The sequence below is a fragment of the Dipteris shenzhenensis genome, chromosome 3 (genome assembly GCF_047967505.1).
Source record: "Dipteris shenzhenensis isolate YYH24624 ecotype China chromosome 3, Dip_SZ_1.0, whole genome shotgun sequence".
Classification (NCBI taxonomy): domain Eukaryota; kingdom Viridiplantae; phylum Streptophyta; class Polypodiopsida; order Gleicheniales; family Dipteridaceae; genus Dipteris; species Dipteris shenzhenensis.
This window is the reverse complement of record NC_141598.1, coordinates 38952360-38973051: the sequence shown is the minus strand read 5'-3', so window position 1 is coordinate 38973051 and position 20692 is coordinate 38952360. Positions and strand designations below refer to the sequence as shown.

The window sequence follows — 20692 nt, the reverse complement described above, 5'->3', positions numbered from 1 at the left end:
TGCAAAGCATTTGTGGAATATTGTTACCGTATCAGTTGTCACCAGCTCCAGACTTGCCGAGTTCCACTGTTATAAATCAATGAGACATAGTCGCTAGACATCCTCCACTATGGTCTACACTGACAACCAGAGTGCTTTGGCCATTGTGCGTAACCCAGTGTTTCATGCGCGTACCAAGCATATTGAAGTTCATTATCATTATGTTCGGGAGCGGTTATCAGCAGGAGACATAGAGTTGTCCTATCTTCCCACAGAGGACAACATAGCAGATATGTTTACAAAGGCACTTCCTCGTCCCAAGTTCGAAGGCTTTACACTTGGTTCCCTTTGTTACATGATCTGACATCCCTTATACATTCATAGGTGGCTATATCCTTTTGGATGAACATGTGCCACCATGACCAGAAAATACTAGGTATTCTAAGACGTTTCCAAAGTACTTCAGCCCATCCCATGCAGGGGGGTTTGTAGGCCATCTCCTGGTGGTTCTAGTGATGCCCTATAGGCCATGGTATGTGCCTTGTAGGCATAAATATAAGCACTTGTAGTGTTAGTGCCTTTTAGGCCACATAGGACACTTAGTCCTATGTGACACCTAGGACACTTAGTCCTAGGTCTAGGTACTTGTACCTTGTACTCCTCCTTTTTCACTATTCAAGATTGACGTCACGATTGTGACTCTTCGACTCTTTGTACCTTGCACTCTCTTTTCATTCAATGACCCTACACAGCCATGGGAGAGAGTACATTTCTTGCAAAACCAACTGGCGGTATTTTGAGTCTTGCACTAAATAGATCCTGTCTTGGCACCACAACAGCCCATTATGCAATTTGAAATTCGGATGACCCTGACTAGAAGGCCTCTACAAATCTGAAAATATGGGAGCTGCCTTACAATTCTGCATATACTCTTCCTGAATGCCATGAATCCACTCCTGATATATGGTAGAGATAGCAGACAAATTGCAAGCCCACATCCTGGACAAGGCATCTGCAACCATATTGTAATGCCCTTTTCTATACTCAGTGTCAAAATCATAGGATTGGACTGCAGCCAACCACTTCTTCTGCTTATATGACATATTTGGCTGGGTGAGGAAGAATCTAAGTGTATATTTTCACCTTAATTTTACTTCCATAGAGATAATGGTGCCATTTCTTGAAAGCATGCAAGATAGCCAGCATCTCCTGATCATAAACATGGTAATTGAGTTCTTTGGCATCAAACTTCCTGCTGAACAGACCCCCAACCTTTGCCACTCGCATTTGCCTCCATAATGATAGCATGCAAAAATCAGGGCATACCAAGACAAGTGCATGAGTGAGAGCAAATTTCAAGCTGCGTTGTGCTTCCTTTGACCACCGAAAGTCATCCTTCTTCAAGAGATCAATAAGAGGAGGTGCTCTCTTCGCAAATTTGCGAATAAAGCGCCTGTAGAAGGAAGCAAGACCTAAAAATCCTCTCAACTGGGTGGGAGTTTGTGGTTGTGGCCAATCTTTGATGCATTTCAGCTTTGCGGGATCCACCTGAATGCCACGTCTACAGACAATATGCCCAAGGTAATCAACCTCCTTTGCCATAAAAATGCATTTTGCTGGCTTCTGCATAAAGCTGATGCATCCTCAGCATTTCCAGCACCTGCTTCACATGCTCAATGTGCTCCTATCTATCATGGTTGTAAGACACGTTAAGACACGACACGTAAGCATTTTCGTGAAAGCGAGGAGCTCCCCGTCTGCTGTTGCTGCCCACCACTACCCATCGCCTTCACCCAGCCCCTCTCCCTAGGTAACGTGGCCGTGCAGGCCCCCCTTGCAGCACCTCGCCACCTCGCTCCTTGGCCTTGCACCCAGCTCTCAGGTACTTGGCCGCGCAGGCCCCTTGGCCCTGCGCCCAGTTTGCTGGTCGCTGCGCAGGCCCTTGGCAGCATCCAGCTCACAGGTCGCCGCGCAGCCCCTTGGCCCTGCGATCTGCTGCCTCGGCCGCGCAGGCCCCTTGGCACCCAAGTCGCCTGCAAACCGGTCGTGCAGGCCAGGTCTCTTAGCAATGCCCAGCCCAGGTCGCCCCTTCAGGTTGCCCCCCTCCCTTGCTTCAGGTTAGACAGTTTCAGGGCCCTCTCCAGGACGGTTCGCCTCGTGTTCCGGGGAGCTGTTATCCTGAGCTGTTTCCAGGCATTGGCGGAGCTGTCTGCTTCAGCACTGAGCAACCTGTTTGCATCCCACGCAGGCTGAAGTTCGGAGATTTCTTTACACAGTTTTCTTTTTTGGGATTTATTGGTGGTTGGCTGTGAGTTCTTGGTGGGTATTTCCAGCAGAGGTAGCTCCTCCCCTCAAGACAGCGTAAGCTGAGACAATGGAGGACACTAATGCCACTCCCGTCGCCAAACCTGAGGAGATTGAAGTCTCAGTTTCTTTTCCTCCCGACATTGTGCAGATGATTGAGGTAGCAGAGGAGGGTTTTCGTTCGACTCACATCATTGGCTTTCTACCCAGTAGAGGCCAGCAGTTACATGATTGGGTGTACACCAGCATGGCCTCTTTGGGTGTCTCAGTTACGGTTTTCCGATTGCTTGGCAGAGGGTACTTTTCTTTTGGCCTTCAGTCTGCAGAGCAGGCTCAAAGAGTACTTATGAGCTCACCGCTTCAGTTTCAGAGCAGAGTCATCCATTTGTGGCCTTGGCGGAAGCACTTCAGTTCTACTTCCCCTGGACCGTGACAGGTCTCCTTTTGGATCCTTTTCCCTGGACTTCCTGATGAGGTTAGCTCTTGTCGCAGAGCTGTGGAGCATATGGCTAGTGTGGCAGATACACTCATCCCTTCAGGTGCTAGACCTTCCTATGCTCAGTCACTTACTGGTACAGGTGTTACGAGGGTTAGACTCATTTCAGATTTCCCCCCTCCTCGACCTTTGCCTACTTTGATTTCGTACTCCACTGGAGATGGGGTCCAGATGCAGCAGAGGGTTTTGTATGAGGGTCTTCCTGATCAGTGTCTTTTCTATCGGAAGAGGTGTCACTTTATTAGGGACTTTATTAGGGATTGCCCCAGTCATCGGCATCGATCTGAGACTCCGGATACATCTCATCCTCCGAGTAACCCAAAACCTACAGCACAGCCTCCAGGGGTCTCTGAGCCTGCTTCGACTCATTTAGCAGAGCGAGGAGATTCCTCTGGGGGAGCCTCCAGTGAACTCAGAGGACTTGGAGGTGCCTCCAGCGGAACAGATCTCACGGAGAGCTCGGAGGAGACGAAGACAGAGGGAGAGTCAGCAGTATGAGCAGCCCCTAGGGGTCTCTGAGCCTGCTTCGACTCATTCAGCAGAGCGAGAGGAGACTTTTTTGGGGGAGCCTCCAGTGAACTCAGAGGACTTGGAGGTGCCTCCAGCGGAACAGCTCTCACGGAGAGCTCGGAGGAGACGGAGACAGAGGGAGAGTCAGCAGTTCGAGCAGCCCCAGGTACGAGCTCACAGTTCGCAGAGAGTTGAGGCACATGTGCAGGAGACCCCGGATAGGGGAGATACAGAGGACCATCCACAGGCAGGTCTTGACACTGTGCAAGAGATGGTAGCTCAGGGAGTTGAGGCACACGTGCAGGAGACCCCGGAAAGGGGAGATGCAGAGGACCATCCGCAGGTAGGGCCTCACACTGTGCAGGAGACAGTAACTCAGGATTTGATGACTCTTGACACTTCCACCCCGGAGGTTCATTTATTGGTTTCTGAGACAGTTATCCAGCAAGAGACTGCTCAGGCTGCGGACACGGTGATGGATGCCTCTTCACAGCAGTCCAGTGAGAGAGAGGTATTTCATGGCACAGGTCAGAGTCAGAGACCGTCCCAAGATCTCATGCGCCTGTATGAGGTTCCCTCGAGACCTCTTTCTCTTCCCTGTCGCACAGTACCTTCTTTTGTTGCTATGCGGAGCATCCTCTCAGACACCCCTCCTAGTACAGCCTCGTCCTCGCAGCTTTTCACTCCTGGTTTATCCAGATCTTTTGCGAGTGCGGTCACAGATTTCGCTCAGTACCCAGACAAGCGTGAGGGTTGGGAGATCCTAGCAGATGAGATTGAGCGAGATTTTCAGTCACCCTTGCGTACAGGCACCTCGTCACAGATTCTTCCTCTCCCTCTTACCTATTCCAGGTGTAGAGTTAGGACGGCTCAGCCTCTTTCAGCTCTTCTAACTCCTAGACCTGACCCTAGGATGGTGAACAGAGATCTGCCCGTTGAGTTTTGGTCCTTTTTTGCTCGAGGGGTTTCCACAGACTCCCTCACTAGATTGGAACTTCTCCCGGTATTTTGTCGACGGTCAGAGGAGGTAGAGGAGTACTTGAGATCTGTTACTCTATCCAGAGAGGGGCACATTCTTCGTTTCTCCGCAGGCAGCTTCCGTTCTCGGGGGAGCGAAAGCTCGTCAGCTGAGCTTTTTGACAGCGAGATTAATAGACAGCTTTTGAGCATGACTTAGTTTTCATCAGTTCACCGTATTGTCGGCTCGCAAATTCATTCTTGCCCTAGGACTCTTCAACCTGGCTTCGGAGGCGGGGCCTTTCTATTTCTGTTCTTTGAGGTTCAGGGAGACTTCGATTTGCCCAGGAGTGCTGGTTGGTTTGACTTTCAGCTCCTCAGTTCGCGCCAGAGTATTATTCCCTTGGATGGAGCCATTCTACATGAGTTGGGGCAGATCTGGAGCCTGATCAAAGACCGACTTTGGATTGCGCCGTCAGAAAGAGTCATTTGTGCCGCCGCCACTGGCATCCCCTCACTTCCATCCGATGTCTAGGCTGTCCATTTCTTGGAACGTGAGAGGACTGAACGGCCACAAATTTATTGCAGATGCAGATGGTCGTAGATCGGGAGTTCCTAGATTGTAGCTGCTTAGGGACTCCCTTCGATTTATTTCCTCAGAGTCCCCTCCAGACATTGTGCTTATCCAGGAGCATAAGCTCTCCCAGGACAGGATTGACAGATGCAGATCCTTACTCAGAGGACAGAGCCGGACATATTGGAGCCCAGCGGATGGTACGAGGGGAGGAGTCTGTATCTCAGTTTCAGCTAGGTGGGCCCCAGATATCACCCAAGAGGGTACATTAGTGGAGAGCAGGGCATGCTATGTTATTCTTCAGATTGAGAGCACAGCAGTTGGTGTTCTCAATGTGTACGCTCCCACGGATCCATTAACTCGAAGCTTATTAAGAGGCTCAAGTTGAAAACTAGTCCATCTGACTATGCTCATACGGTCAGGATGGCGGACGGAAGTTCAACTGAAGTATGGGACCAAAGGGTTACCCAGTTGGAACTTCGCATATAGGACTATGTTGAGAAGCTGGACTTTGAGTTGACCAGGCTTGCTCACGCAGATATAGCCCTAGGCATGGCTTGGCATTTTTGAAAAAATCCAGCCATTGATTGGAAAAAGCATATTTACCAGTTCAAGATGAACGGGGTAGAATATGTTTTGCGAGGTGAAAAGGATTTACCTCGAAGACCATTGATTTCACCCATGGAAATTTGGAAGACTCCAAAAGAGTTTCTCTGTCTATGTATAGCATCGGTAGAGTCGATTGATAATGCATCGGCTAGCACTGAGGCTACCCAAGATGGGGAAATGGCCGAGTTGGCTAAAGAGATATCGGAGAAGTTCTCTAATTGTTTTAGGGATGAGTTACCTTATGGGTTACTTCCAAAGCAGAATGTTCAACATAAAATTGAGCTTATCCCCGGGGGCAGAACCTGTAAATAGACCTCCCTATAGATTAAGCTTTACAGAGGAAGCTGAGATGCAAAGACAACTAGAAGAATACCTCAAGCTGCGGCAGATTCAACCCAGTTTTTCACCTTTTGCTTCGCCAGTGATATTAAAGAGGAAGAAAGATGATACTTTTCGCCTCTGTATAGATTACAGAGCATTGAATAATATCACTATGAAGCACAGGTATTCGATGGCTCCGATCGATGATTTGCTAGATGCATTACATGGGGCCGTAATTTTCAGTAAGATAGATCTTAAGTGTGGCTACCATCAGATCTGTATTAGAGCCGAGGATGTGCATAAAACCGCTTTCAGAAGCAGGTTTAGTCATTATGAGTTTTTGGTAATGCCCTTTGCACTTACCAATGCTCCAGCTACATTTGTCATGCTTATGAACGATTTACTACGTCCGTATATCGGAAAGTTTATAGTACATTTTATTGACGATATTATTCAGTAAAAGTATTACTGAGCATCGTGAACACTTAAGAATAGTGTTTAGTACTTTGAGAAAAGCCAGTCTTTATGTAAATAAGAAGAAAACTATACTATGTATGGTTAGACTTGAATATTTAGGATTCATAATTACTCCAGAGGAGGTAGAAATGGATCCAAAGAAAGTGGCTACGATACTAACTTGGCCAATCCCTCAGAGTTTGACCACTTTGCGATCATTCTTGGAATTTGTCCAATTTTATCTAAGGCATATCAAAGGATATTCCGAAATAGTATCGCCATTGACTGATCTGACCTCAGATAAAGTACCTTTTATATGGGGACAGAATCAACAAGAAAGTTTTAACACCATAAAACAAGCTGTGGTCATAGGACCGGTGTTAAAAATAGTTGATCCCCAGAAACCATTTTCCTGGAAACCAATGCAAGTGGCATTGCGGTAGGAGCAGTTCTCCTCCAAGAGGGAAGGCCAATAGCCTTTGAAAGCAAGAAGCTTTCTCCCTCTTAAAGAAATGGGCCAACTCATGAATTAGAGTTGTATGCTGTTGTCCATGCTTTGAAAACATGGCGACATTATTTGTATGGATCAGAGTTTTATGTGGATGTTGATCATGATACTCTGAAATATTTTTGTAAATAACCTGACTTGAGAGGCCGCCAAGCAAGGTGTGCAGAACTCATGCAGGAGTCTAATTTGACGATTCGGTACCGAAGAGGAAAGGATAAAAAAGTTGCTGATGCATTGTCGCGCATTATGCATAACATGAGTTTCACGGTGTTAGAGAGTGCTCTAATGACCGAGATTAGAGAAACTCAAAAGGTGGACAAGTTCGCGTACAAAGCCTATGACCTAAGGCTCATGTATTAAAACCCGGGGAAAAGGATGACCTGGCATCCCAAAAAGGCCAAACTTATGCAAGATATGCCATAAGGGATGGTATGCTGAAAAGAAATGGCAAGGTAGTAGTATGTAATCAGAATGATCTCAGGCAGAGAGTAATTCGACAGTGCCATGATACCCCATGTGAAAGCATATTCATGAATATGTGACACGTTGTTTTTCGTGTCAAGTAAGTAAGACAGAGCAGGTGAAGCCACCTGGACTTTTACAGCCCTTGGAGATACCACTAAGTGGGAGAGCATTTCCATGGACTTTATTGTAGGATTGCCTATGACACAAGATGGATATGATTCTATCCTTCTGGTGGTTGATCGTCTTAACAAGATGGCTCACTTCATTCCAACTAGAGAGTCTGTTAGTGCCCCGCAAGTGGCGGATTTGTTTATTAGACATATATTTCGTCTGCATGAATTACCCAAATCCATAGTGTCAGACAGAGATGTCAAATTTACCGGTCATTTTTGGACTACGGTATTTGAGACACTAAGGATTGAGTTGGGAATGAGTAGTGGGGATCATCCAGAAACGGATGGTCAGACTGAAAGAATCAACCAAATTTTAGAGAATATGCTTAGAGCATATGTGTCATTGAGGCAACATACATGGGACAAGTGGTTGCCATTGTTAGAGTTTGCCTACAATGATAGAAAACATTCCTCTACAGGGTTCGGTCCGTTTGAGCTGAACTATGGTTATAGACCAGCGAATCCAACTATAGTTGGAATACCTCAGAAACTGCCTAGTGCCGCGAACTTTGTGGTTCAGATGCGGGAGATGCTAGCACTTGCGAGAGCTAACATCCGCCAAGCTATGGATAGAGCTAAGGCGTATGCGGATGAAAACCAATCCGCTAGAGAATTTAAGGAAGGAGAAAAAGTTTTTCTCAGAGTTCCTTCGCACTCTAAGCCTTTGACTACAGGAGAATGTGCTAAGTTATCACCTCGATATCGTGGGCCGTGGTTAATTCTAAAAAGAATAGGCAATGTAGCCTATAAATTAGAATTACCACCGAGGTGTAAGGTGCACCCAGTGTTTCATGTTTCTCGTTTAAAGAAATTTTTGCATACAGGTGACTCACTAATCGAAGGTGTTGTTTTGTTTCAGGAAATAGAGGATAATGCAAGACGCAAACCAACAAGAATCCTAGACCGAGGAACAATGCAAGTGCGCAATCGAAAGATACCCATGGTGTTGGTTGCATGGCATGGTCTACCTCTATCGATAGCTACCTGGGAATCCGTATACCAGTTACGGAGAGTATTTTCAGATTTCATCATCGAGGACGCTGATGCTTGAAGAGGAAAGGAATGTTATGCTCTAGCCGAGATAGCATGACCTCGGAAAGATCGGTGGGCATTTTCTCTTAGATGACCGACTTTTGTAATATTTTATGTGCGTAAATAAAATGGTCAAGGGAAGTAATTGCCAAGGGAAGTATGTGTATTGGCATCGACTAGGTGGTTCTGAGTGCTCAGGCCTAGGTGCACCTAAATGTGTAAAAATGCCAAGGGGCAAATATTTTAATTGTGCCCCAAGAGAAGGGTAAATGGTGTACCAAGCTAAAGGTCTAGAATGATGACATGTGGCAGAGGGAACCATCTAGGGAACTGAGGGCTTGTGGATAGGCATGAAGGAAATAAAGTTACGTATCTTTGTGAGCATGCCATCCATGAGATAGGCTAGGAGGATATTCGGGATGCCAGCGCCTGTGAATTTCGTCTGTGAATCTACGGAAAGAATGAGAGATTAGTCAAGGATTGTATCACCCTTCCTCCGGTGCTCCTTTTCTGTAGGAAAGTCACGTCATCCTCCAAGGAAATTCGGGTTCCTTTCAAGGTCGCCCTCATGCTCATGAGGGTCTTCCTGTCCATAGCTGTCTGAAGCTTCATCACTAGTGGCCTTGTAGGTGCCTCGGGCTTGCCCACTCCAAGCTATCTCGCACATAAGGTTCACACCCATTTTGGTGAACAAGACCTATGCATCCGCCATAGGGGCGTCTCCCACTGCGAGACCTTGAACCAAAACATTTAGAGCCTTGCTGTTCCTCCTTTTATCTCATCTGAAATAATCTCTTTCTTGGGGGCAGCTGTGCCTTTCTTGACCACATCTTTCCATTCTAGGATTCCAGCTTCTCCCTTCGTGATCTTTTCTGTGAATTCAGCGTGCTTACCTTGCAGCATGAATTTCAAAGAGAGAGAGAAAGAAGGAAAGAAAGCTTATTAAAGTCTTCGGAAGACCGATGCGTCTATGAGTTTGAAAAAACCTGATACAAATCCAGCGGAAGGGGTGGAGCTACTAACCAAGCATCCACACCCATACAAAAGCAGAAAAACTGTGTCCTACATAGTCATATCAAAATAGTAGTCATATACAGCATCACCATCCTCAACTGCCCTCATAATACAAAGTGAAATGTGCTCCAAGGTCAATGAGAGAGACAAAGAGAGAGAGAGAGAGAGAGAGAGAGAGAGAGAGCATGTAAGCAGGTACATATCTACGCATGTACATATGTTGGTATATACTCATATTTATAATTGCAAATAAATATCCAATTCACATAAGTGCATGAGATTTGTCATTCGTTGCATCACAGAAAAAAGAAATTGATCTCACATGCATGAGAGCATGTCCAGTTAGTATGCTCAACACAAACCAACATGCTAAGTCTCTTTCAATTGACTGGAGACAAATGGGTAAGTCACAACAAGGGCTGACCAGAGCTCATCAAATACATTAGCCATAACCATTGCAGAATGATACATAATCAACTCCTAGTATGCTCATATAAGAAAACAAGCAATCATCCAGTCTAGTTCAAAGCCATTGCAAGTGGAAAGTCAGATAACACACCTAAGAGCATGTTTTTTTTACGGATGTGCATAACACTAGGGGAAAAACGGGGTATAATGAATGATCAACCATGGAAAGCATACCCGATGGGCACAATACTTTGCACACACCTCAACCTAGTTGAACTTAACTTGCATGCAAAGTGGATCCCCCATCCGATATGTCACACATACTATGATCTAATTCTCTCTGATTCGTATCACGGGAGTAGCACCATGTCTATCCTCCCAGCCATATCTCGTTGAGGCTAACAAGCAAGCTGAGATCTTCGTTTCAAATTCTACGTGAATAATAATCTTCTCTTCTCTCTCTAGCCTTAACAAGCCCCAATTCCCTAGATAGATCTAGATGCCACATGTCATCCATATAGGGCCTTACTAATGTAATTCCACCCCTCTCTTGGGATGCATTAATTCCTTTGCCCCTAGGCACAATCATTGCACTAGGCCCTTGGCCTTAGATCTACCTAGTCAAGTGCTATCAGCCCTCACCTAGGACCTTGACATTAAATCCCTCCCGATCATTTACATAAAGCGCATACACATATATTACAGAGATAGATCCTTTAAAGGAAAATGTCGACTGATTCTTCCGAGGTCATGCTACCTCGACTAGAGCGTAAGAATCCTTCCCTCTTCAGACATCAGCGTCCTCGATGATAAAGTCTAGGAACACTCTCCGCAACTGATATACGGATTCCCAGGTAGCTTCGGATAGAGGCTGACCATGCCATGCAACCAACACCGTGGGTATCTTCCGATTTCGTATTTGCATTGTTCCTCGGTCCAGGATTCTTGTTGGTTTGCGCCTTGCAATATCCTCTATCTCCTGAAACAAAACCACACCTTCGATTAGTGAGTCACCAGTATGCAAAAATTTCTTTAACCGCGAAACATGAAAAACCGGGTGCACCTTACACCCCTGTGGCAATTCTAATTTATAGGCTACACTGCCTATTCTCTTTAGAATTAACCACGGCCCACAGTATCGAGGTGATAACTTAGCACACTCTCCTGAAGTCAGTGACTTCGAGTGCGAATGAACTCTGAGAAAAACTTTTTCTCCTTCCTTATATACTCTTATAGACCGGTTTTCATCCGCATACACCTTGGCTCTATCCATAGCCTGGCGGATATTAGCTCTCACAAGTGCTAGCATCTCCCGCATCTGAACTACAAAGTTCGCGGCACTAGGCACTTTCTGAGGTACTCCAACTATAGTCGGATTGACTGGTCTATAACCATAGTTCAGTTCAAACGGACTGAACCCGGTAGAGGAATGTTTTCTATCATTGTAGGCAAACTCCAACAATGGCAACCACTTGTCCCACGTATGTTGCCTCAATGACACATATGCTCTCAGCATATCCTCTAAAGTTTGCTTGACTCTCTCCGTCTGACCATCCGTCTCAGGATGATCCCCACTACTCATTCCCAACTCAGTCCTTAGTGTCTCAAATACCGCCGTCCAAAAATGACCGGTAAACCTGACATCTCGGTCTGACACTATGGATCTAGGCAATCCATGCAGACGAAATATATGTCTAATGAACAAATCCGCTACTTGCGGGGCACTAACAGACTCTCTAGTCGGAATGAAGTGAGCCATCTTGGTTAGACGATCAACCACCACAAGGATAGAATCATACCCTCCTTGTGTCGTAAGCAGCCCTACAATAAAATCCATGGAAATACTCTCCCACTTACTTAGTGGTATTTCCAAGGGCTGTAAAAGTCCGGGTGGCTTCACTCGCTCGGCCTTACTTACCTGACACGAGAAACACCGTGTCACATATTCATGAATATGCTTTTTCATCTTTGGCCAAAAGAAATCTTGCTTCACGAGATCATATGTCTTCTCGACTCCTGGATGGCCCGCACACGGGCTATCATGGCATTGTCGAATGACTCTCTGCCTGAGATCATTCTGACTAGGTAGTACAACCTTGCCATTTCTAACTAGCATACCATCCCTTATGGTATATCTTGCATAGGTTTGGCCTTTTCTGGATGCCAGGTCATCCTTTTCACTTTCCCCGGGTTTTAACACATGAGCCTTAGGCCATAAGCTCTGGACAAACTCGTCCACCTTTTCAGTTTCTCTGATCTCGGTCATTAGAGCACTCTCTAATACCGTGAAACTCAAGTTGTGCATAATGCAAGACAACGCATCAGCAACCTTATTGTCTTTTCCTCTTCGGTACCGAATCGTTAAATTAAACTCCTGCATGAGCTCTGCCCACCTAGCTTGACGGCCCCTCAAGTCAGGCTGTTTACAAAAATGTTTCAGAGTATCATGATCTACATCCACATAAAACTCTGATCCATACAAATAATGCCTCCATGTTTTCAAAGCATGGATAACAGCATATGACTCCAATTCATGAGTTGGCCAATTCCTTTGAGAGGGAGAAAGCTTCTTGCTTTCAAAGGCTACTGGCCTTCCCTCTTGAAGGAGGACTGCTCCTACCGCAATGCCACTTGCATCGGTTTCTAGGAACAACGGTTTCTGGGGATCAACTATTTTTAACACCGGTCCTGAGACCACAGCTTGTTTTATGGTGTTAAAACTTTCTTGTTGATTCTGTCTCCAAATAAAAGGTACTTTATCTGAGGTCAAATCAATCAATGGCGATACTATTCCGGAATATCCTTTGATATGCCTTCTATAAAACTGGACAAATCCCAAGAATGATCGCAACGCGGTCAGACTCTGAGGGATTGGCCAAGTTAGTATCGCAGCCACTTTCTTCGGATCCATTTCTACCCCCTGTGGAGTAATTATGAATCCTAAATATTCAAGCCTAACCATACATAGTATCAAAGTACTGAACACTACTCTTAAGTGTTCACGATGCTCAGTAATACTTTTACTGAATATCAAGATATCGTCAATAAAATGTACTACGAACTTTCCGATATACGAACGTAGTAAATCGTTCATAAGCATGACGAAGGTCGCTGGAGCATTGGTAAGTCCGAAGGGCATTACCAAAAACTCATAATGACCAAACCTGCTTCTGAAAGTGGTTTTATGCACATCCTCGGCTCTAATCCGGATTTGATGGTAGCCACACTTAAGATCTATCTCACTGAAAATCACAACTCCATGTAATGCATCTAGCAAATCATCAATCCGAGCCATCGGATACCTGTGCTTAACAGTGATATTATTCAATGCTCTCTAGTCTATACAGAGGCGAAACGTATCATCCTTTTTCTTCTTTAATATCACTGGCGAAGCAAAAGGTGAGAAACTTGGTTGAATCTGCCACAACTTGAGGTATTCTTCCAGTTGTCTACGCACCTCCGCCTCTTCAGTAAAACTCATTCTATAGAGAGGTCTATTTACAGGTTCTGCCCCCGGGATCAGTTCAATCTTATGTTGAACATTCCGCTCTGGAGGTAACCCATAAGGTAGTTCATCCCTAAAACATTCAGAGAACTCCTCTGTTATAAGATTAGCCAGCTTGGCCATCTCCCCACTTTGCATAACATCAGTGCTAGCCGAAGAATCATCAATCGCCTCTACCGATGCTGTGCAAAGGAATAAAAACTCTACTTGAGCTTTTCTAATTTCCATCACGAAAACCAACGGTCCCTGAGGTATATCTTTTTCACCTCGCAAGACATAAAGCACATCATTCATCTTAAATTGATATACGTGCTTTTTCCAATCAATGGCTGGATTCTTCCTAGAATGCCACGCCATACCCAGGGCTATATCTGCATGAGCAAGCTTGGTCATTTCAAAATCAAGCTTCTCGACATAGTCCTGAATACGAAGCTCCAACTGGGTAACCCTTTGGTCCCATACTTCAGTTGAACTTCCATCTGCCATTCTGACTGTATACGCATAGTCATATAGGCTTGTTTTTAATTTCAGCCTCTTCACGAGCTTGGAGTTAATCACATTGTGAGTTGACGCCGAGTCAAATAACACAATGACATCATGATTGGCCACTTGCCCTTTCATTTTAATTAACTCCGTATCATTAAAGGCCGTATACCCCATTGCTGCGGGCTTAGATAGGATGTTATCAGGTGCACTCGTCACTAGCTTAGCAAAAGACACACATAACAAACAAGGTACTAACCTTTGAGAAGGTCCCGCTAGCTGAATCTGCATCTCTTCTGCTCTGGGACTTCCCTGCATCTCCACGTCGCACTCTGAGATCACCATCTCAGCCATCCGACGATCTTTGTTACGTGGACAATCCTTCCACTGGTGAGGCTGAAGGCAACCAAAGCATAAGCCTTCCCTCCTCGCTTTTTCCCTTTGTTCTGGGTTCAAGGGAGACTTAGACCAAGCCCGGGCTGCCATTGGGGTTACTTTCCTTTTCACTCCAATGGTGGTACTTGGTTTAGGAGTTTCAGCAGGTCTCGCCTGCTTGGCTTGACCACTCGGCTACGAACCACTCCCTCTACTAGCCCACTTCTTCTTAAACCCAAATTTCTTCGGATACCCATAGTGGGTTCCGACCTGTGCAAACCCACTTGGCTTGCTGCCCTTGGCATCCTCGTAGTTCAGGGCTATAGCTATTGCATCATCTAACGTGTTCGCGTACTTAGCCCGAACTTCCATTTTTATTCGATCATTCAATCCAAATATGAAATCTTTCACTTGGATTGATTGAGGCAGGGGTTCGTCAACCTTCATTACACTCTCTCGAAACTTATCAGTGTATTCTGCCACTGATAAATTTCTCTGACGAAGGTTCCTATATTGATCCCAAGCTCGGGATGCTTCGTCAGGAGGTAAGAAGTGTTTTCTGAACTCTCTTTTAAACCCCTCCCAGGTAGTGGATGCTATACCATCTTTTTGTTGTTTAATCCACCACCGATCCGCTGCCTCACTAAACATGTGGGTGGCCTCGCGGATCTTTTTGATGTCATTTCTGATTTCACAAATGGCGAACGCCTCGTCCCATTTGTGTAACCAGGTCTCAATTACATCGGAGCTACGGTCGTTCATCCGACCAGAATACTTTTCCGGTCTGTAATTAGCAATATTTGGCACTTTAGCCTTTCTAGGCTCGACAGTATGGACACTAGACTCCAGTTCCATTGGAGCCTTTCCCTTCTCTTCTCAAGAAGGTCTGGCAGACATACTCTGTATCGCTCTCCTAAGTTCGGACTGCCCTGCATTGGCCTATAATTGCTGCGCTAACAACTGTTGCAAGGCATCCTCCAGCAATGCAATCCTGCCAGATAAAGTATGAGCTACTGGACGCGATCCCTGCTGGGTCGTCCGGACTCCTGATTCACCAGGGTCCCTCCTGGAAGCCCCTTCTTCTGCTTCCATTTTGTTCAATGGGTGGTTTGTTTTGTTTTGAGTTTTTTTTTTTTTTTTTTAAACCACCACTTGCAAACTGTATTTACAAGCTGATACAATTCAGTGTACTAACAGTCTGACACAATTCCCTATACTAGGGAATTCCTGCAATCCCACATTCACACCGATCAAGCATTTAATACAGGCATATATCACAGATGGCGCTTTTCCCTATACTAGGGAAATTCCTGCAATCTGACTCCGACTGAAGCACACAGGCATATGCACATGCATAATCTGTCCCTACTACAACATTGAAGCCTCATGCATGCTAATCATTCACATTATCCTGTCTATGGAAGTAGCGCATTACCCAACTAAATCGAGAAGGCAAAAAAAAACAACACGAAACTAATGGAGATTAAAAAAAACTCCCTGGTCAAGTCCTGCGCCTCTGCGCCCAATCGGCGTCCCAAGTCACACCTTACGTGCCAAATGATCTCCTTGCTCACCAATTACTGCTACCTGCACCGCTCCACGCCTATCGTCGATCACACGAAGGACCAATCGGCGTTCCTTGCCTATCATGCGCTCCACGCTATCGTCTGCTGCATCGTTGCAGTATGCCCGTCACATAAGGTTTATGACCAATAGTTAGGATCAGCTACACCGATGCCCCACTTCCCGTCGCAATCTGCGTCGACCAGAGCTCCACCAATTTAGACCGTTTCAATATTCGTCGATTGCCCCGCTGTCATCGCTGCCTTACGGGACCCCCATTGTCAAACAATTTCTCTACTAATTTCGTTGTCGCTGCGGGAGCGCCACCAGTCCTTCGCTCCCTATTTCGTGGACATCGTTGATTACCAGCCGTTCCATCCAGGCTCCAGACCCGCTGTCCGCCACAATTCAGAAGCCTTCGTCAATCGTAGACGATCTCCATATTCGTTGAATGCACGTATGGGACCTCTGTTAAAGTAGTCAAGCGCCCAGGTGCGTAGGCCAATCGTCCGTCAGCGCCTTTCCTTGGGCTTCCTATCGATCTGGTCAGCCACCAAGTACTGATGTCGAAGGACCATGCAGGAACCTTCCCTCCAACCCAACTTCACCGCCTGCGTGCCCCGCTCTTGCGCTCTACGACCTGCTGGTGTAGGCCCGCGCCAATCAATTTGACGCTCACGTCCCTTGATCTCTCCACGCGCTCTGATACCAATTGTCACACATACTATGATCTAATTCTCTCTGATTCGTATCACGGGAGTAGCACCATGTCTATCCTCCCAGCCATATCTCGTTGAGGCTAACAAGCAAGCTGAGATCTTCGTTTTAAATTCTACGTGAATAATAATCTTCTCTTCTCTCTCTAGCCTCAACAAGCCCCAATTCCCTAGATAGATCTAGATGCCACATGTCATCCATATAGGGACTTACTAATGTAACATTCCACCCCTCTCTTGGGATGCATTAATTCCTTTGCCGCTAGGCACAATCATTGCACTAGGCCCTTGGCCTTAGATCTACCTAGTCTGGTGCTATCAGCCCTCACCTAGGACCTTGACATTAAATCCCTCCCGATCATTTACATAAAGCGCATACACATATATTACAAAGATAGATCCTTTAAAGGGAAATGTCGACTGATTCTTCCGAGGTCATGCTACCTCGATTAGAGCGTAACACGATAAGTACTTGTTTGAATAACACCCCTAGGACCGTGTTTTTTTATGGTTGTGCATCACACTAAGGCAAAAATGGTGTTTTATGCTTGATCAACAATGGAAAGCATATCCGATGGGCACAATACTTTACACGCACCTTTAAATTGTGTACTTGTGTCTCAGCATAAGGTATGTAAATTATTCAAGATTATTGGGCAAATAGATATGAAACTAGTGATAATATGACAAAAATATGTAGTTAGCATAACAAAAGTAAATCTCAACAAAATTCAAACCTGAGACATACCTCCAAGCTTCCCTTTCCCAAGTGAACAACCTCAATCATTTTTGAGCGGACCTATCGAACACAGCAGAAAATTTGTCAAAAGATGAGTGCAAGCATCCATTCATGATTACATTGCCTCCCTACTCCAAAAAGAGCTGAATGTACATGACTAACACTATTTAAAAAATCATGATTCAAAAAAGAAAAAAAGAGCTTCTGTCCTCACGTCAATAACTAACATTTTGTTATAAATATGTGAACTTTTTATATGTTACTGCATCTGACTTGCTGGTGTATCACACATACCAAGTCTAGGACCTGCCAGTTGTGTCATGACCGGCCTCTATCTTAAGGTTGGGACTTTGAGGCATTGTGACACTAGCTACAATACATACCCTCAGGCTAAGGCATGAACTGCTTAACTATACCTCTACCATGTAGCATCAATACTCTCTTTTTTTTTTCCTGATAAAAGAACTGTCTATTAGAAGCTTGGGAAACCAATACAAAGGATCAGCTATCCATGAGGCACTGACCAAAGGCAACAAATGCTGTCTGCTATGCAGCCTTCCCGCTGCCTCAATGTGGTTCCAAATCCACTCTTTGGTGATATGAGGCCAGCCAACATGCGATGCATCAGCCACCCTAAGCAAGCTGGTTGCAATGCAAAAATTCACCGAAATGTTGATCACCAAAAATTTTGCAATGGTGTGGATGCTCATTTAGTAGCTCCACTACCACAGCTCGTTTGTACCAGGTTTTTCACAGTCTCATAGACCCATCAGTCTTCCAAAGACTTTAATAAGCTTTCTTTCTTTCTTTCTTTCTCCTCTTCATATCACTCCATCCATCAGAGACTATGATGCATCCATATCAAGCACAAGCCTCCTTAAAGCCTTCGAAATCTTGTTTGATTAACCCCATTTGTTCTCTTCAAGCATGTGGTGCAGAAAAGAAAGAAAAGAATGTGATTAACCCCATTTGTTCTCTTCAAGCATGTGGTGCAGAAAAGAAAGATATATCAACGTCTGCGAGAGGCCTCGCGGACCTACGAGACAAAGTGCGAACTCAAGAAGTACCTCATACAAGCCACTGAGGGCTGAAGCAAAGGGTTCACTAAGACCCTTGCTGAGAACTGAAAACTGAAAAACTGAAAGCAAAAGCTAAAATGCTAACATGCTCAGCTAGTGAGCAAAACCAAATACTAGAGTAGCAAAGTAACAGAAGCATGTCAGGCGCTCAAGGCTAGAGCACTCCTAGTACGCGCTCAAGTTCCAAATATCCAAGTAACCTGGTGGCACTCTAATGAGATGTGAAAAGCTCTCATATATGTGTCTGTCGAGCTGTCTCACGACATGGGGGAGGGCGTGGTCTCCTCGATCTCTCGATCCAGTGGGCTACGTCAAGGGTGATGCCTCATCACTCGCGGTCGCCTCTGAGAAGGGATGAGATAGGCCAGACCTCAATCATGTGTACTCTAGGCTCTCTCCATGTCATACGTGGAGTGTGTGTCACTCGTCTTACCGCATCCTAGTGGACAGTCCTACTACTTATCTATGATGCTCTCATCTCATCAAGCTCCTCTCCCTCAGCTACACTAGCAGCTGACTCCGATGCATAGAAGTCTGTGACAAAAGTCTGTGATCTGTCGATGGTGACCTGTGGCATCAGTCCATGCTGCTCTCTGGCGTGTCACATCAATGTGTCTCTGTCAACGCATCTCAAGCAAGTAGAGCCTAACACAAACCTGATCATGAAAATGTATCAACCATGTGAGTGGACCAAAGCCATGCCCATCCAGAAAGAGGCAGTGATATCATCCTCGGATCTCATAGTAGACCGGACAGACACATAGGCAATCTACTACTTTGTTGTAATATCAATACCCACCTGGCACCTGAGGTATCTCTTTGTCTGGCCCTGTGGTATCCAATGGAAGCCAAAGGCATTCCCCCACTCTCAAATGACCTGTGTCTGCTCATAGCCTATGAAGAAACCGATGAATTTTGTCCAGTTGATCCGTGCACCGGAGGCCTCACAATAAATAGCCACGACTCCCCGAACTCTCTCCAAGCTCACTGTAGTGCCCTCTACATACAAGGTTGTGTCATCTACAAGCTCAAAATCCAACAGCAGCTCCTCCTGTTTGATTGGGAGCCTCAACCCTATGAGGCCCGCCACCTGCGATCTCAAGTAGTAGCCCAACGCCTCCGCCACAAAGAGAAAGAGAAAGGAACCTGTATAAAAATTCTTTAATTAATTTCTCTTTAATAATGGCTTGTATATTTTACTCATGTCTACATTTTGTGTCAAGTTTTTTACACAAGCTTCCTTTTTTTACACTCACTCACTCAATGTATTATTTGCTTTTATAGAATATTGATTCCAATAAATGCCTTCTAATGGTAATTATTCTTTCCAAATTATTAAGTAAATTTTTTGATTAAAATTTAGCTTTTAAAAGTACCCTAATGTCTTCTAGATTATTATTTACTTTGCAAAAATTTCTTGTCCCCAACCTCCCCCATTGTCCACTTATAAGCATCTGATAGACCTCCCCGCATAGAGCATAGAGACTCCTCTAATCCATCTGTCTGAGAAACCCAACCTCTGCATAGTGCCGCCCTTCAGGAAAGACCACTCCACCCTGTCATACACCTTCTCAAAATCCAAGAGAAGGATGGCCATAGGCTGTGACTCCTCCCTCATCCAATCCACTACCTCCCAAAATGTGAAACTGTTATCCAAGGTGCTGCACTCCTGTACAAAGCTAGTCTGTGTGTCGTGGATGACGTCGATGAGATGAGGTCACAACGTCCAACCTATCTCCCCCTTTCGGATCAAACAAATCCACCCCTTGCTTAGGGACTGAGGAAGGGAACCCATGTCGAAGATCTCCTAGCAGGCTTAGCAAAAAGGGCTGGCAATGATCTCCCAAAAGTTACAAAAGAAGGCCGGAGTCAACCATCTTCGCCGGGACACTTCTAGGTCGGAAGGGCCTCAGCACTCCCCAAAGCTCCTCATCCGTGAAAGGCTCCTCTAGGCTCCTGCACAACTCCCTCGAGAAAACTATCGAAACATGGTCCCAAAGTAACTCACGGGCCACAAGGCATGCTAGAGTCACCCTCTCCACCTAAAAGGGCTGGTTGTAGAAATCCATGGTCCTCTCTAAAATCTCCTGTGGATCAGTGTGAGATGCCTTGCAGATCCCGTAATCATTGTAGCTACGTGCCTTCCGATCGAGGCCCAATGGTATGAAAAAACTACTTCGTCTCTCAAGCAATTCATCATGTCGCCTCTAGCCGAATGCGAAGAGAAGGCTGCAAGGGATCCTGCTGAGCTCCGGCTCTCTCCACGAGTCTCTGCCACTACTGATCGTGAAGACGAACTACTCCGACATGCTTCACTCTTCTGCTAGCATCTCGGAAAAGGAGGCACCCACCTGCTTGTTCTCCCCAAACTCCAAGTTGTTGAGGTCTCCTCCAATGATTCAGGAGCCAACATCTGGCAGACACTC

The 20692-nt window shown here is 45.6% G+C and overlaps 1 protein-coding gene across 1 annotated transcript in view; it reads right to left on the bottom strand.

The window, feature by feature from the left end:
- LOC147903782 (tRNA ligase 1-like) overlaps nt 1-20692 on the bottom strand; it is a 253182-nt gene that overhangs the window by 193014 nt on the left and 39476 nt on the right. The window contains exon 3 of the mRNA XM_087401184.1: nt 17197-17247. Within this exon, the coding sequence (XP_087257310.1) occupies nt 17197-17247 (51 nt within the window). The remainder of the gene's footprint in view (nt 1-17196; nt 17248-20692) is intronic.